At 38.9% G+C, this 17,645-nt stretch overlaps 1 protein-coding gene across 3 annotated transcripts in view; it reads right to left on the bottom strand.

Moving 5' to 3' along the window:
• LOC110440361 (otopetrin-2-like) overlaps positions 1–15,312 on the bottom strand; it is a 28,019-nt gene extending 12,707 nt beyond the window's left edge. The window contains exons 1-3 of one of the 3 annotated variants that reach the window (XM_021483392.1): positions 15,118–15,312; positions 14,218–14,295; positions 9,424–9,663 (exon numbers count right to left, since the gene is read on the bottom strand). In XM_021483392.1, the coding sequence (XP_021339067.1) occupies positions 9,424–9,641 (218 nt within the window). In that variant the 5' untranslated portion in view covers positions 9,642–9,663; positions 14,218–14,295; positions 15,118–15,312. Of the gene's footprint in view, positions 1–1,747; positions 2,379–9,423; positions 9,664–10,173; positions 10,758–14,217; positions 14,296–15,117 lie in introns of those variants that run through there. The other 2 variants (XM_021483391.1, XM_021483393.1) reach the window with 2 other exon arrangements.
• Positions 15,313–17,645: the final 2,333 nt, after the last annotated feature.

Raw genomic sequence — 17,645 nt, forward strand, 5'->3', positions numbered from 1 at the left:
GGGGGGGTCCAAATTTACAGGGGGAGGGGGGTTCCATATTGGGAAAAATTGGGGGAAATGGTGAAAATACATGATTTTTAAAGAAAATTCTCAGAGTGGGGTTGAAGCCCATAAAACCCCTCTGGATCTGCCACTGTACGAGATATCAGACCAGAATGTGTACGGCCGTGATGGAACTGCCTCTAATTGTTCCTAAATGAACAACATCCCCCAATTTCCGTACATGACCATGGTATGTGTTATGTCGCTCATGCCAGTGAAAAATCATGACAGCAAAGCAGTATTTTTACAATTACATCAACACAAATTGCATGACATGTTCGTATATATATATATATTTATAACCTGCAACGCAGAATTAAACATGCCGGCAACCTGCACGCGCCAGTTGACCCTAAACATGTAAACTCCACATGTCTTCGAATTAAATCTTTTGGAACACGACCAAAAAGTGAATTAGAAAATACGGGGAGAAGTTTTGTCAAAGAAGCGGAACAGTAAGGTGACCATTATGACCCCTACCGTCGACAATCTCCGTTTGTATTTGCTCGTGTGGTCTCATCTCCCTGATAACCCAATGAAACACCAACAGTTCTGATAAAACACAGACAAATCGGTTTCTACTAGTTGTTGTTAATCTTTTTATGTATCTGCGTTGATACTCACTAGTATTAAAGAAAATGTTATCATATAAACCTTTCGTAATTTGTCTAGGGATTGTAAGCAAATATCTATTTCTCAGCATTTTTTCTCTCTTTCTTTCTCGACAAAAAGGTGTATATAGGACTATGCAAATATATGTATCACTAAAGCATAATTTCTTTCTTAATGTGTCTTTGTATCTCACTGAAAGAAAATCTATCCAAAGGGGACACTTTGTGTAAAGGAGTTTGAACTTGACCTTTTTAAACTGACTTGCTGAATTTTAAAGTAATGCACATTACGTAAATATCTATGAAGTAATCTAATGTCGTTCGAGATTTGTCTAATGTATTTAAAACCTGCGTAAAAGGATTGTTTTTGTATAGACATGCCACCTGTCTTTGTTAACTACAATATACATACACACACGCAAGCGCGCATCACTACACACATGGAGGCACGCCTTAGATTACGTTAGCTGTTAAAAGGACGTTAAATAAAATTAAACCAAACCAAACCAATATACAAATGAAATATTCGTACATCCATTTTCACGATCACATGACTTAAAATCTTTCCATGACCATAAATGTCATGTGACCTAATTATAAGCTATTGTAAGATACCAATAAAAAACAATCCATTAAGGTTATAGTGTTATGACTGCTAAATCTTATCATGAGAGTTTGGTGATGACGTCATTTTACACCTGTTGTTACTAATAGTGCACATGAAATGTATATACCATATCGATTAGAAAACAAGATAACTACAAAATATAACTAGGCTTATTGACCAATGGAAGAAAGAAACCAGTCGTCAATTTTCAAAAACGTAAACAGACATACGCTCCATGATGAATTTAAATCGTAGTTTAAATTTGTTGCTATTTGCAGTGAAGTCGAGGTCCTGTCTTACTGTGCGTCACGACCAAAGCAAACGCCCGTCCACTCATTGAGGGAGGCCATGTGCTTGGCCGCCATGTTGGCCTCGGATCCTAAATCCTTAAGCTGCACTTTACTACTTCATTGTCCAATCTCTGATATCAAGCGTTTACGTGACCATATCAAACATATGGGCGACAAGGATTAATTAAAATACTTACGGAGCCGTATTCCGGTGTTCGAACCAAAACCTCATCATGTTTCTCCCGTGGAATACACAAAACAGAGCACCAAAGCTACCTAGAAGTCCCGGATACTGTTTATATGTTCACAGAAACAACAAACATCCCGCCTCCCCCGAATTATCAATACAAGACGAGTGAAATCTTTACAGGAGATAAAAGAGAAAGGAATTCCGTGCAAGGGCCAGTAGTGATAGTCTGGGACGTCCTGGTAGAGTTAGCGGCGAGCATACTGGCTCTGAAGGGCCCCGCTATTTGTTTGGCGTCTGGCGTAAGTAGTACCAGAACAGCATGTTCAGCGATAGTAATTAACGTGCAGAAGAGAATCTTGTGTGTGGAGAAACTGTTTCCATGTAAAAGCCCAGGAACTATCCAAAATTTACCATCTTCTGACGAACAAAAACGTCTCAAAATCGTGAAGCATGAGCATTTGTATATCAGAAAAGTAAAAACCAACAAAATTACTTTTGATATATATTAACCGTGCACACCAACTTGTTAACCCAACTTCGCGTAAAAGTCAGAGTTACAAAAACATGACCTTCGGCGGTTTGCCGTGAACTGACCTATGACATTTACATCTGGTTTACATTCTTTCAAGTGTGAATTACTGTCAACGTGAGAGGGATGAAAGACTACCCCAAACTTTGATGCATGCCGACTGTTAATAAATAGCATACGGGTTGAGCTGTTTTGAGGCAAAATATATATAAATATATATATTTTTTTAAACGCCACTAACATTTTTTTTTTTTATTTACATTATAAAATGACGCTCATTGTTCATCCCAGCATGCTCCTCTTTTTTTTTTTAAATTAACAAAAGTGAATTATAACATTTAAGCCATCGTGTATCATCACTGAAATATCTACAGTGATACTTGTCTTATCCGACTCATTTGCATTCTGACATCCTGTAATATTCGAGATACAGGCCTAGGTGTCGGATGAGACTGATTTCGCTATATATTTCACAACAAGGAGTCAGAGTAGAAAAAAATCGCAAAAGATTTCATCAACAGTGTGTCGGATTAGACATGTTTCGCTATAGATCCAACAACGGGGTGTTGGATTAGACAGGTTTCGCTATAGATCCAATAACAGAGTGTCGGATTTGACCGATTTCGCTATATATCCAATAACGGGTTGTCGGATTAGACAGGTTTCGCTATATATCCCACAACAGGTTGTCAGAGTAGATAAGGTTCGCTGTCGATTACGCAACAGGGTGTCATATTAGAAAGGTTTCGTTTTATTTCACACAACAGTTTTTTCGGATTAGACCGATTTTTCTGTAAATTGCACAAGATTTCAGATTAGGCAGGCTTTTCAATAAGAATGTACAGAATAATGGATTTGAAAGGTTTCACTGTACGAAAAAGATTCTTAAGAAGCGGAAGTTGTTGTCATATCGAATTTGGAATGCATCATTCAGAACAGAAAGAAAACTCTAAAATTAAGTTGTTGGTTTGTATAGGCAATTTTATATCGACAACACTATTCTTCCAGGCATATTCTTCAACCAGTCACACACGTAAACCAATCCAGGATAGATAGAAATGAAACACACCTAAATTTAATCATAAAACAACGATGTAATTGAAATTGTATTTGCAATCCGAACTAGACTATTTTCGAAAAGATTTCGAGTTTGTTGCCAAATGTTAAATCTATTTTCTCTCCTAGCTAAAGATCCAATGTACAAATGTTCAAAGCGCCTCTACAATAATGCACGGTACCTACAGGAAAGCTTCCGTACATGCGCCAATTTTATTTTATTTTAATTTCAATCTGCCAAAGTATATAAATTAAATTAAGGATCACTACAAATCTTCACTTTCAGTGCATAATGTTCAAAGATATTGAAATTTACGTCTTGCGTATCCAATTGCGGCATAGGTTTTTCATAAGTTGGAGAAATGCTCAGATCTGCACTTTGTGGTAATATTGTTGTTTCTTTTATCAATAAAAAACTTATATTATGCTTGGCGGTTTTGTATAGTTATATTTTCTTGTTTTTTGGATATTACAGAAGCAGATAATAACATAGACATACTCGTCCAGCACTGATACATATAGGTTAAATAGGTAAAGCTCCCATAACAACGCCAAATATTTGCTCCACTTCAGCAAGGGCTTCGTTCAATTACTGGGGCAAAGAACTCGCTCTGTTTATGAATAGATTTATCAAAAACAAACATTATATCGCTGATGTAAAAAGAACTACAAACGAGTTGGTTTCAGAAGAGGTAAACATCATGTACATACGGTATGCACGTGTTTTATCTGCTGTGGGGTGATGATGGAGATGTTAGGGATCAGGATGCTATTAAAATCAGGATTTTTCCGCAAAATTGCCCGGATAACTCGAAGTTTTGTTATGATTCCAGATTAATGGGATTATTTGTGGTTGTATCCTGATTTTATCTTGTCCGGTTTTTACTGTAACACACGGGACTGTATAGCGCAGCATTGCTATACGTATTATATGGTATGTGGTAAGCTCTATTGAACTTGTTCAATCCAATCTGCGACTTCAAAAAACATGTAAACTCACGATTTTTAAAGATTATCGGCAAGTAATATCATTTGTGATACCTAACATTATACAACGCGTTTATATAGGGATCCAGTATTTGTTTGTTCGTTTAACGGCGAAAAGTATTTCTAATCAAAAAGAGATACAATGCATTTTCTTTTGATATCGTATTCAATACATTGTCAGATTTTGATGCAGATTTCGTAATAATGACTCATTAATAGTTCATACAGGCATATGGCATCCACAATAATACCACGTTTGAATTCATGGATCATTAACACACATCACAAGGAAAACAGAATCTTAACCTCAGAGTCACAACTCGCATGCGCTTGCACGTGAAGTGTCTTAACGAGTACCCACGAGAGATAGGCATTTGGCGGTTTGCTAATATAACGAGACCACCCATTCCTTTAACTCGTTGCATACGACTGTAGAAGGTTGATAAAACTCTAGTGTGAATATCTATCTCATATTACATAACGCATTTTGGTCTTACTTTTTATAAACATTTATTATCGTAAATACACTAAGAACGGTCTATAGAAGATCATTAGCGTTACATGTGGCCCATTATGAAAATTAAAAGCGGCCATCTTAAATTATATCACGTATTCATGTATCTACAAAATGTTAGCCAATATCCCGAGCAGAAGACAGAATCTACAGTAAATATTTCCATTTTTATCTCTGATATAATGTAGTTATCAGTTCTAATAAACATCGCGTTGCCTCCTCGCTGCTTCCTGTGGCGGAGTGATATGGGTTACGTGTCACAGCTGGCCAACCATCTGACATCGCCGCACGCGCCGTGGCCGTGCGCACGTGACCCAGCACCTTTCGGAATTACGAGACCTCCTCTACTCGACTTATCTATATTAATTTCCTGTGACCCTTATCTCATTATGTGATCATCTAATGTAAAGGTCGCAAAAAAGCTAAGTTAAGTAGGCATCCACGTGTTCTATTAGGATATGTGCTTCCGAGCACGTGACTAGGTTCCGTTATCTCTATGACCTTCATTGAGTAACATAAAAAAGTGTTCATCATGTGTCATATTTCATAGTATACGTATAAATCCATTATATATACATATCTATAAATAAAAGAACAGCTGTTCCACAGTGGGCTTATCGCAAAAGGTTTTGGTGTATCTTAATGTATAATAACCGAAATATAATTCTCGTGGAATGTCGTTTATCCGGACTTCCATATACCCGAAATTATGACGTCAGTAAAAGTAGTGTACCGTAATTTCTATTATCCTTTTAACATTGACAATCTACAAAGTATATATATATATGTAAGATTTGATGGGACCTCATCAATGCTATGTCAGTGAAACCTCTTACTGAACATCCGTTGAAATCTATAGTATAGCGTTTTTGTATCTCCGAAGTATGTAAGATTATATGATAGTCCGGTAGTACATAATTCGGTTTATCCGAAATTAGCGAAATATCGTTAATCCGGGTTTCATATGGAAAATCAGTAGATCACGGTTTTGAAAAAAAATCTTTTCATGTGTGTACATTTTTTATTTGTCAATTTCTTTATTAAGGAATGTTAAACATGTTTGGAAATTCCAGTTGGTAGACGGAGGAGTCTCCGCTGACGTTTAGTACGTATACCAATTAGCCTAGTGTATGCTGAGTATTTGACTACTTTAAGTACGTGAGTTATAAATAAAACAAAGGGTAAAGTAATAGGGGCGACATTGTTGTCCAACTTATGAAAAGGATTAAGTTTCGCTGGTATTGAGACGCGGCCTTCCCCATCGAAACTATAGGGACACGTTTTCTTTAAATAATACTTGAAAGGGTGGAGAAGAGGAGGGAGTATATTTGACGATGGATAAGATGGACTCCTTGCTATCACCTGTCCAACTTCCACTCCCTCTGTATGTGTAATCTACCATGTCGCCCGAAAGGAGGAGGAGTAGGCCGGGGGCGGGGGGTTAGTTGCGATGGTAGCAACAGCTGGTGATGCATACTGTAATGACCCAATTAAACAATACGTTAAACTTACAACGATGAATCAAGGACAAACTTATCGTAAATATTGACATATTTCTCAGTCATAGTTGTATTCCCATTTGGTAACACCCGTATAGAATGATTCGCAATGATATAGGTGGCTTCAGTTTTTACCCCTGCGTGTTTACACTGTCGCGTATAAAAAACCCAGGTTTGATGATAACTCTGTAAGCTAAACTATGTAACATCGTAAAACATCTGTTCAAGTGCGAGTTATGCGTTGTGTAAGGTGATGTAAGCTAAGATAGCGCGTGATAATATTCCCTCATTCCCCCTCCCTATATCATTCTATGTCCTGCGTCTCGTCTTTGCTGTCTCCTCCCTTTCTTTCCAATCCTATCTCTTCCTTCTCTATGTATGTGCATATGTAAAACTCGTGTCTAATAGTTGTTGCCCTCCCTCCCCCACTCCCTATCCCCCCCCCACTCTCTGCCCCTGTCCAGCAGACTCCTTCAACTTTCCCCATATCCCCATACCCTCTTCTCATCAACCTTATTTACCCTCCCTATATGTAAATAATTCCCCGTGTCGCCCGCCCTCTACGTTCAGATCCTACCCTCCCCTCCCCTCCTGTCCCTCTCTTATATCTCCCTATATCTATCACTTTCCATATGCATGTCGCCAGTCCTCTATCGTTAGTTCCCCTTCCCACATCTTCCATATGTATATATCATCATTACTGTTTTAAGGGAGAAACTTTTGTCTATTCCCTTTTGTATTTTTGCAAATAAAACTTGTTTAAATCAAATCAAACCACATCTTCTCCTTTACCCATCCCTTCCTTCCCTATATTTTTGTCACTCCCTGTGTCGCTCGCCCCGTCTCGTCCCGCCCTCTTCACCATCCCTTACTACAAATTTATAGTGCAAGGATATACATCCATTTGTCACACCCTTTCCCTTGTCCCCTCCCCTCCTCGCCCTCATATTACTAGTGTTCTATATAACGTTGGCCCTCCCGTAATCCCCTCCCCTGACTCCTCGCCCTCACATTACTAGTGTCATATGTAACGCTACCCCTCCCGTTATCCCCTCCCCTGACTACTACCCCTCCCGTAATCCCCTCCCCTGACTCCTCGCACTCACATTACTAGTGTCATATGTAACGCTACCCCTCCCGTTATCCCCTCCCCTGACTACTACCCCTCCCGTAATCCCCTCCCCTGACTACTCGTCGTGTATTATACTAACAGCAAATACGTGTTACGATAACCTCTAACTCTAGCAGACGTTCTAAGTTAAACTACTTGTGAATCACAACTATTTGGAGTCGTCTCGTCTAAATGACATCGTTTAACACTGTTAATAGATTTGTGGTATATCTCTATCGGAAATTAAATTAAGGGAGAAATGTGGTTTTGGCACACAAAAACACTGTCATTTCCGGTACGGTTTCGTGATCATCCGAACACAGCCATACCATTGCTTAGGTCAATAAACTGGAGTAGAGTCGTTCTAAATATCGCTTTGCTTTCCTGTTCAAATTCATGCGAGTTTTTTTCTGATTGAAGCAGTATCGATACATAAGGTGCTGACGTCATGACATCAATATCTCACTCTGACGCCAGTTTGAGATTTATTGGTTACAAAGCAAGTAATCCAAATGATCTATTAGCATAAATAAATGTGAATTGTGTTGTCATGGCAAACTGTAGTATGTCAAGTAACTTTACTTTAAAAGAATGAGGAAATTTTCATCAGAAACTCAGATCAAACCCAAAACTTTATCTAAACTAATGCCCCTTTGATTCCATCAACATCATTTTGATACAAGTAATGAAATCGACCCCATTTTCGCAAAATAAAGATTGTTGTATATAAAATAACTTATACATCTGTTACTTGATACAGTTTTTTCCTACAAGAGTGACATTGAAACTCCAGACTGTTAATGAAAAGCGATATATACGACGTAGTTAGATTAATGACATAAACATTTCAAGGTTCTAACTATTTGAAATGCGAAATTTAAATTGAAGACGGCAGCAAACACTCAATTAAATCGGGCAGTGCCCGCCATAGCATGTTTTTACGGTTCTCTTAAATCGCACAAAGTTTATTTTAAAGTATACAGATTAAATAGTTGTTGCGTGTATCACGTCTTCAGAATTTTTACCGAGACTATCACAACGTCTCTCTCTGAAGTCTTGATCGACAGATTTTACACACGTAGCCAAATATTTCACGCGCGTCTTGGTGCAATATCGTCACGGCCCAAATCCATGAGGACACGTACATGTAACAAAGCATGTGATCAAGTTCATTAAAGTATTGTCAGCTTGATCAACGAAAATAAAAGTCTGTAATAGTTTTTGAAAAAAAAGAAAGAATATTAATAAAAATAATGAGTATTTCAATTGAATATGGCCAACGGGCGGCAGTGTCTCATTAAGTTTGGAAAAAGGGATTGGAATACTTTGTACAATTGCTTGTTAAGCTTGATTTAAAGTATAAGATATCAATTTGTTTGGCACTTATTGCATGTAAACAAATTTTGGAAAAGGGCTTTTGTGAAAAACGTAAAGAAGAAGAAATTGAAGGTGAAACTAGAAAATTGACAGAAGACCTGTTTGTATCCGGGATTAGTTATCGCATTCTTGTTTTAGTAATATTTCGCTATTGTTTGGCACCGGAACAAGTAGATCACCAGACGTTGGCACCATTCCCGTCCAACAGGTGTCGCTACGATAATTACCGCTGGTATGTCAGGGGAGGACTAATCTTAGGATGTTGAACCTAAAATTGTCTGAATATCCTCTTGTTACATACATGTATATTTATTTTCAAACTTCAAGATAAATCAATTCATTCATTATTTTGAATGTCATTCCCTCTGAGACATGTTTAATAGCGGAAACATGCGACTCAGTGACCACTGGGCAAGGCATTGGTTATGTATGGTATAGCTCATATTAACTTAATGATATAACTCTGCCATACACAAATTGTGTCATGTTCCTGAGATTTTAATTTTAATGGAACATCACATTTTCTACAAACACATTGTTACTTATGGCCCGTGTATGTAGACTCATTCTAAAGATGCCGCTATGACGTCACATCAGGTAAACTACTCACCTGTACACAGAGGGTAGTCGGACCCTTTTGGATTTCTTTGGTGTGGGTGTGGACGCCTCAACCGGATTTCCGACGGTATCGTTCATCATTTCCTCTCCCATTCCGTTCTCGCCATCTTCCGTCATTTTGTTCAGATACACGTGATCAGGTCCCCCGTTTTCGGTACTGGGCGGGTCTTCGGCGGGTTCGTTAACAATGTACACACCAGATCTCCTCATGGTCGGGGGAACGCACTAAGCCCTGTCAAAACAACAGACGAGGTTCAGTACTGATTCTTGTCAAGGTCAAGGTAAATGACCGATACAGCTCCTTATATAGTACCGGTACTAGTCAATGTACAATAAGGTACGTGTTTAGGTTAAACTTTACCGGTACAACTTTTGTCAATGATATTATTGGTGTGGCGGTTGTCAAGGTAACCATATTATGGTGTAACTGTTATCAAGGTTACCATGTCGATTGTTGTCAAGATAAAATGTCGGAACAATTGTTGTCAATGTATGATGTAGGTGCAATTGTTGTCAACGTAACCTCGTCTAGTGTAGCTTTGTTATGGTACAATATCGGTTTTACTGTTGTCAAGGTAAACATGTCGGTACAACTGTTGTCAAGGTAAACTATTTCGGTACATGTACAACTGACCAAGTCTCTACACTTGAAACATCCAGAGTGGCCCCCCAAGATGAAACAATACCAGAAACCAATGAAAAGAAACGTCACTCAAATCAGATTAAAATGCTAAATTCTTACCAAACTGTTTCCAGTGTATATGGCGTGATATGATTGTTGTGTAACACTGTATATTCCAGGAAAATTTTAAACACTTTCTTTCTCGATGAACAAAAGGTACTCCGAACGGCTATAAAAGAAAACAACTTTGCAAAGTATATGTGGTACTCCGAAAAGATGTTACTGTTGTCACACACACGCAGCGATTGTGAAGGGTGTCACTAAATCCTGCACTCTGGTCTGTCAAAACAATAGCAGCTATGTGATCAATCAACCCTCGTAACGACAAATTCCGTTTACTATGTAGTAGCCTCCCGTAGGTGGGCGTGTCCCGAAGGAGAAGGAAGCTGCACAACCCTACCACCGGTGGAGGAAAAAAATGTTTGGAAGTGTAAACGAACGCACCCTTCCAGTAACGCCGGAGAAGTGTACACGAACGCACCCCTCTAATAACTGTTCCAATAACTCCACTGATTAGTCCAGCCTGCGGTAAATATGTATCGGCGTTCAGTGACTATCGCACCCCTCTCATCTTATCCTGATAAACACGCTGCGATTGCTGTAAAAGATAACTTGCCAGGGAAGTCTCCGAAGTACCGCACTATAATGTAGCAGCGCTTCAGTCGAGGATGCTCAAACGCGCGTCTATTCTACACCCCGATGCCCTCGCTCAGCTGGTGTTGACAGCAGATTACAAAAAGGAACTCATTCGGGGATTTTGAACTCTAAAAATATATTCTTTATCATCGACATAAAACATAGTTTTTCTCCATCATGTTTTGAAATAAATATGTATCAATTTTCCCATTTCAAGAATCGGTACTGTTTTGAATGGCGCACAGCTGGTTTAAGATGAAGATATGAATACCCCTTGGGGTGCCTCTCATATTATTTTAAAAAGATGTTATACATTTCATATCTTTTGAACCCTAAACCAATAACAGCAACCGCGCATTCCACGGATGGGTTGATGCTGGGATGTGTTTACTCGAGGTCCCGGAGCACATGTTACTCCCCCTCCCAACATCAGAGGCCGCACTCATCAATACTTAGAGCAGACCGACCGCTGGTTAGATATCGATAGCTAATGAGTGGTCTGGGAAGGAGTGGTCAAGGAGTTCTGGTGTCTTGACCTTGACGTATTGCGATTCATTAGTTGTACATTCACAGTATGGTTGACGTATCTAATGACTAATCGAGATGGACAGTGTCCATCTCCTCTTTGTCCACTTCTCTCACTTACACACTCATTACCTGCCCCCCTTCGCCATCTCTCCAGAATATCCCAAACCATAATTATTTTATAAGTTACCCTGTCCCGTGTTGTTCGCTTAGTGCCTCTATTACTTCTGTGAACAATACAAATTTGTCTAATCCGACACCCAGTGGCACTGAACGTATTTGTCAGAACATGCAGGATGTCGTAATACACAGTTTAAAAAAAAAATCAATTTTAAGTAAAAAGTGGGATTACAGCATAATGTTGGATTGGACAGGAAGTCGGAACACTCAGTGGTCAGATAAGGCAGTTTCACCTCTAGTTTTCTCAGTTGACTTTAATTACTAATATACTTTTAGTTAGTGTTTGCAGTCTTCAGGTTTCTATTTCTTTGCATTTCTAGAATGTTTTATTGACCTATTGTCAGGGATAATTTGTGAATATTTGAATTAGAAATCTTTAATGAGACATAAATTTTCACCTGTTGTCAATTTCGCCGTTATAGATAAGAAAAGTAACCTTGTATAAAAAATGAAGATCAGGAATGACGATATCTTTTTGGGTTGTTTTTATAGCATTAAAATATTCGTTAACACTTAGCGTTATTTTAGAAAACCTCCAGGCTGAGAGGTGATAAAAAAGTCACCTTAAACATAACTTAGATACTCGTAACTCGACAGGCACCATCAATCAATCGAAAAATCTAAAAACCGCATATCACACGTGCTTTTTTTTCTACACGTGCATTTGCACATCCTCTCACGAGAACCACGTGTTCGCGTAGTGTTGCAGGGTACGAGGAATATAAACAAGCAAAACCACAAACCGTAATGGATTCCAGGTTGAATGGCACTACCATTATCACCGGCGAAACGACCGTTCTATAAAACACATTCCAATGGCCTTTAAAAGCCGACTAAAAACGTTCGTATTGGCAGTAGTTTATGACATATGCATAACAGAAGGGCAACCGTGTCTTGTGGATTTTATACAGCAAAATAAGTATGAACCTTTTACGAGACCTGAAGAGTAATCAACCCTGAAGTGACATTTGACCTCTAGTAACAGATGTGCCCACATCACATCATCATATATCAATTCGCGACCTAAATAGAGAAATATTTCAAACCTTTCGGAGTGCAATGCATTTTTAGCACACACGTTCCAGTGCATGTGATGTAAGCTCCTGGGCGCACATGTTAGAGTGCATGTGATGTAAGATCCTGGGCGCACATGTTAAAGTGCATGTGATGTAAGCTCTTGGGCGCACATGTTACAGGGCATGTGATGTCAGCTCCTGGGAGCACACGGTACAGTGCATGTGATGTAGGCTCCTGGGCGCACATGTTAAAGTGCATGTGATGTAAGCTCGTGGGCGCACATGTTACAGGGCATGTGATGTCAGCTCCTGGGAGCACACGGTACAGTGCATGTGATGTAAGCTCTTGGGCGCACATGTTACAGGGCATGTGATGTAAGCTCGTGGGCGCACATGTTACAGTGAATGTGATGTAAGCTCCTGGGCGCATATGTTACAGTGCATGGGATGTAAGCTCCTGGGCGCAGATGTTACAGTGCATGTGATGTAAGCTCCTGGGCGCACATGTTACACATATCTTGTTTACGTTGATGTGCGATTGCAGGATGTACACAAATGTACTGATAGCAGCAGAAGATCCTGGCAGACACAACATTAGATGCAATGCGAACCCCGTGTTATCCGAACTCTGAGTATTCCGACATTCGGTCAGATCTAGAATAATGTTATACATCGATTATACTAAAAATCCTCAAATAAGACACTCGAACACCCTGTGTGATATGACCAATATGCTGTGTCACCATGACAGGCCGTCGTGTTAGACAAGTTTAACAGTGATTTAGTTCTAAATGCAAATGTTTTCACACCTGTGAAAAGTATCAAGTCTTCGTACACTGCATGACCACGAACTGTTTTATAAGTAACCCTACGTGTTGTAGAATAATTGCTTCTGGTCAAAGCTTCTGACCAACACTTAAGTACTAAGCTGTATTAGAATACATTAAAACCTGTCAAGTCCGGTACTCTGTGAGACAACATATACGAATACTTGGATAGGATGTCGGAATACTCAGAAGTCTGATTGGACAAGTTTCACTGTTCAGTAGTTGGAAAACGCTTATTCGCTCATATTTTCATATATATCAAAGGTAAAGCGTAAACATGCTACTTATAAATTTCAAACTTATCATCACCATCACATTAAGTATCAAAACAACAGATTTATTTGGAATTTGATGGAAAAATTCCGATTTGAAACTGTGACTGTGTCCGAACTAACCAATTATAATGTTTGCAAATGTAATCGATTTAGATGTTTATCAAATGAGTGGCTGACAATCATTACATAGTGATCATATGCTTAGCAATACTCATAAGTGAAGATGTTTTATGAAGACTGTCGAACCTCTTCAGACCGGACACTGCCATTATCGGAATAACGATATTTCTGAAACAACCTACTGCAGTAGAACCTGTTGAATCCGATCCCCAATATTTTGCTATTCTGTCTGAACAAGGATTATGCTAATCCCTTTCAAATGATAATTTCCAGATACCATCTTCGTGGTCTGACATCCTGTCTTACCTGACGAGTATTCTATGTCCCACAAAAAAATTGAACAGGACAGGTGTCATTGTACACAATTTAGGACAAAACACGAAATAACTTTGTACACTTTAGAGAAGAAACTATGCTTTTGTATCTTTCAGACTTGTTTTTGCGGGCACATCACATCAAATAGCTACGTTTTGCGTGTAATCATACAAGTTAAAATATAGTCGAAAGATAAAGGATTTCACTTACCGCCATTGGTTTATATTCGCCGAGCTCGAGAGGGGTTGTCTTAGAACCTACGAGTGGGAGTGGGAAACCTCGTCGGATCTGTGTGGAGAAGGAAACGTTTATGTGGATTTTTTAATTACATTTCCCAGTCATTCGTACTTGTGAAAATGGGGGAGAGATATACCAGGCCGCTGGCTGATGACTTTACCGTGAATATTTGTAGGCCTAGAAGTTGTAGCTGGCCAGAACAGCATTACCACCTGGGACGTAAAGGTCTCTGTAACCTCTAGGCCAGAGTAAACCCGTCCACATCAATGGACTGACGAGTTCAATGTTGTGAAATAGGGATGCTATATTCATCTCTGTCAAGATTTATATTCAACAATTTTGTTATTACTGGTGTATTGCAAGTTAAATAAATAAAAAACTGGAAAATAGATATTTTAGAAAATTATCATACAAAAACAATTTTCAGTGAAATTCGTGATATGAGAGCAAAGTTGCACTTTTGTATTATTTCATTTTGTGTTTTTGCCACAGGTGTTCTCGCGAGTGTTTACATGTTAAACGCGTGTTGCATGCTTCTTATAACTACATGTGTTTACGTTGTAACTAAACTCACGCATGCGTAACCTGAAGCAGATAACTAAATACTGTGTAATACAATAAAAAAGAAAGAAAACCCTGGCAAAAACAAAAGTAACCTGCACGACGCGCACCGTCTCTTAACTCTCCGTTAATTGGTGAATGCATTGTTTCTACATGAAGAAATGCAAATAAAAAGAATTAGTTAAAAAAGAATTTAAAATGTTCTGAAAACGATCGTTAACTTGTTAAACTGATAACGTTATCTGTTGTGTGAAATCTGTGATTTGAGTTAAAACTATCTTGCTGAAATAGTACGTTTTCAAAGAAACTTACCGAGCTGTCGGGTAAGATAATCTTTGGCAGAGGCTTAAGTCCTTATCGGAGGTTTTCAATTACCGTCCACATCCACCAACTTTAAAAAGATGGCGTCCAGAAGATTGCAAACGTTATTTGAAAATTCTTTGAAAGATCCTATTTCACACACAACGGGGGACTGTTTCCGACAGCTAGAACGGTGGAACAGCCACGCGGTAACGCAGTGCATAAACTGTCTTCTGTGGGGGCGTCCGTAAAGCAGCGACACGCCCCGGGAGCAGATTTTGCCACTGGTTACCATAGCAACATAAAAAGAGCTCCGTGTTGTCATGTTTATTCATTTTTTGTTCTTCTCGTTTATCTGACTGTATCGTGTGTAAGATTAAGTAAAGTACTTCTCAAAGGTTCAGAAGAGAAACATCTTGCACGGGAACCCAATTCTATATCTGTTGGTTACCGAACTTTTATGTCCATCTTGAGCCGTGAAGGTCAGTGACCTCTAATGTGTAAGATAAGAGATGTTATAGATAAGGATAAATTAATAGCTTCACTCGGGTTTGACATAACGTCGGGGCGATTACATGGAAGTAACCAGCGAACCCTATCTGAGCGCGTGGAGATGGGTGTCCCGTTTCCAAGGAGACGGCTCTAATCAGCATCTTGTCAATATTACTTGGAGGTAACATCGTCTGATGAAAGGGGTACAAAAAACCAAGCCAAAAAATATTTGTGAATGTTTGTAGTAAGTTTAATATTTTTAGTGCTTGTCTTTTTTGATTTTTAATATCAGCTTGATATTCTTTATTTGGCAGCAAAGATTACCATTAAAAAATTAAAATTAATATTCAGGGGAGATGTAATTATGAACCTTGCAGGTCTAGAAACATTAAATGAATATCTGTTGTCTGCATGTCGAATTTGGCGTGTGAAGGGCCCACTTCTTGCACGACTATCGGGCCCATTTTTTTGTATGAGGAGACTAATGTATTATTTCCTTGTATGCTGTAAATAATTTGGTCCCTCATTGTTTGAGGCGACTGTCGTAGTCCCCTTCTTGTGTGAGGGGACTAGTGTGTTCATTCCTTGTATGAGGCAGATACCTATATATTACATATACGTCTCTGTATGAGGCAACAAACGTGTCCCCTTCTTGTATGACGCAACTATTGCAGAAGTCCTTGTTTTCATATAGCGGCCATTGCGGGACCCCTGGTCGTATGAAAAAAATAGCATAGTCTGGCTTTCAACAGTTAAGTTATGTACATAACTGCTGTGTTAAAGCGTCATTTGTCCCCAACTGATGTATGAAACGCCTAATGTCACCTCCTGTCTGTTGGTAATGGTAACTCCTTGTTGTATGAGGCGCCTAATGTCACCTCTTGTCTGTTGGTAATGGTAACTCCTTGTTGTATGAGGCGCCTAACGTCACCTCCTGTCTGTTGGTAATGGTAACTCCTTGTTGTATGAGGCGCCTAATACAGGGCTCACTGTTTGTATGAGAGAGGCTTTGCTGGTATGAAACAACTAAAACTCCTGTTTAGGGCGAAACGAGCAGGCCCCACTTGCATGACGTAACTTACGTTGGGTCCAATATTGTAAGAGGCGGGAAGAGAAATCTTATTTATATGTGGGACTCCAGGAACAGCGGTGGTTTTCTGGTTAAGGCGGCTGGTCGGTTGTTTTTCTCCAGGTGCTCCGGTTTCATCCACCACCAAAACCTGGCACGTCCTTAAAAGACTATAGCTGTTCAAACAGTTTGGGACCCCAAATTGTAAATATAGACGATAAATATGGTTATTTGTTTGAAAATATTTCTTTTCTTTGTCATCTTATCGATTTAACGCTTTGCTATTGTCCAGGTTAACAAAACAATGATTCATAAAAGGAATTAACACAACACAACCCAAAACAAGATTTAACATACAAAAATATTTAGATGGTGACAAATGTGATGTGATAAATTTGTAGCACAAGTTCTTTTAAATAAGCGTATAGGAAATCGGTGAAGAAAACGTCACTTGTAAATGGTACATGTATGATGAAGGATGGCTCACCATGAAAAAAAAATGGAGTTCTTGCAATACGTTTTTGTCTTCGTTTGTGAATACGGAAAAATAACTAATATATTTACAGGGAAGGACTTCTATATATTACTACTGACTTTAAATTGATTGATTTATATTTATCTATTTATTTCAAATTTAGTATTTTGAGTTTCGAAAACGAGGAGAGCTACGTACAAAGGGGAATAACTCTCTCTCAAATGCTGGTCTAGATCGGTCTGTGATATCGTGCTAACGACTGACTTGTAAATATTTTCGCATGATTAATATCTTATGTCGTTTATCATGTACGGTTACTTTACCTGTGTGACACAACCTATTATCTTAACATAATGTTACACTTGTTTGGGTAAAGGCAACCTTTCATGTCTATAAATAAAGCCGTCATAAAGGGTTAAAATTGATAGGCGTGACTCGATACCGTGCGCCGTGTATGAAACAAAATGGTTTGATTACGTACAAATATGTGTTGTTTCTGCCTTA

This window comes from Mizuhopecten yessoensis, unplaced genomic scaffold (genome assembly GCF_002113885.1).
Source record: "Mizuhopecten yessoensis strain PY_sf001 unplaced genomic scaffold, ASM211388v2 scaffold11179, whole genome shotgun sequence".
Classification (NCBI taxonomy): Eukaryota; Metazoa; Mollusca; class Bivalvia; order Pectinida; family Pectinidae; genus Mizuhopecten; species Mizuhopecten yessoensis.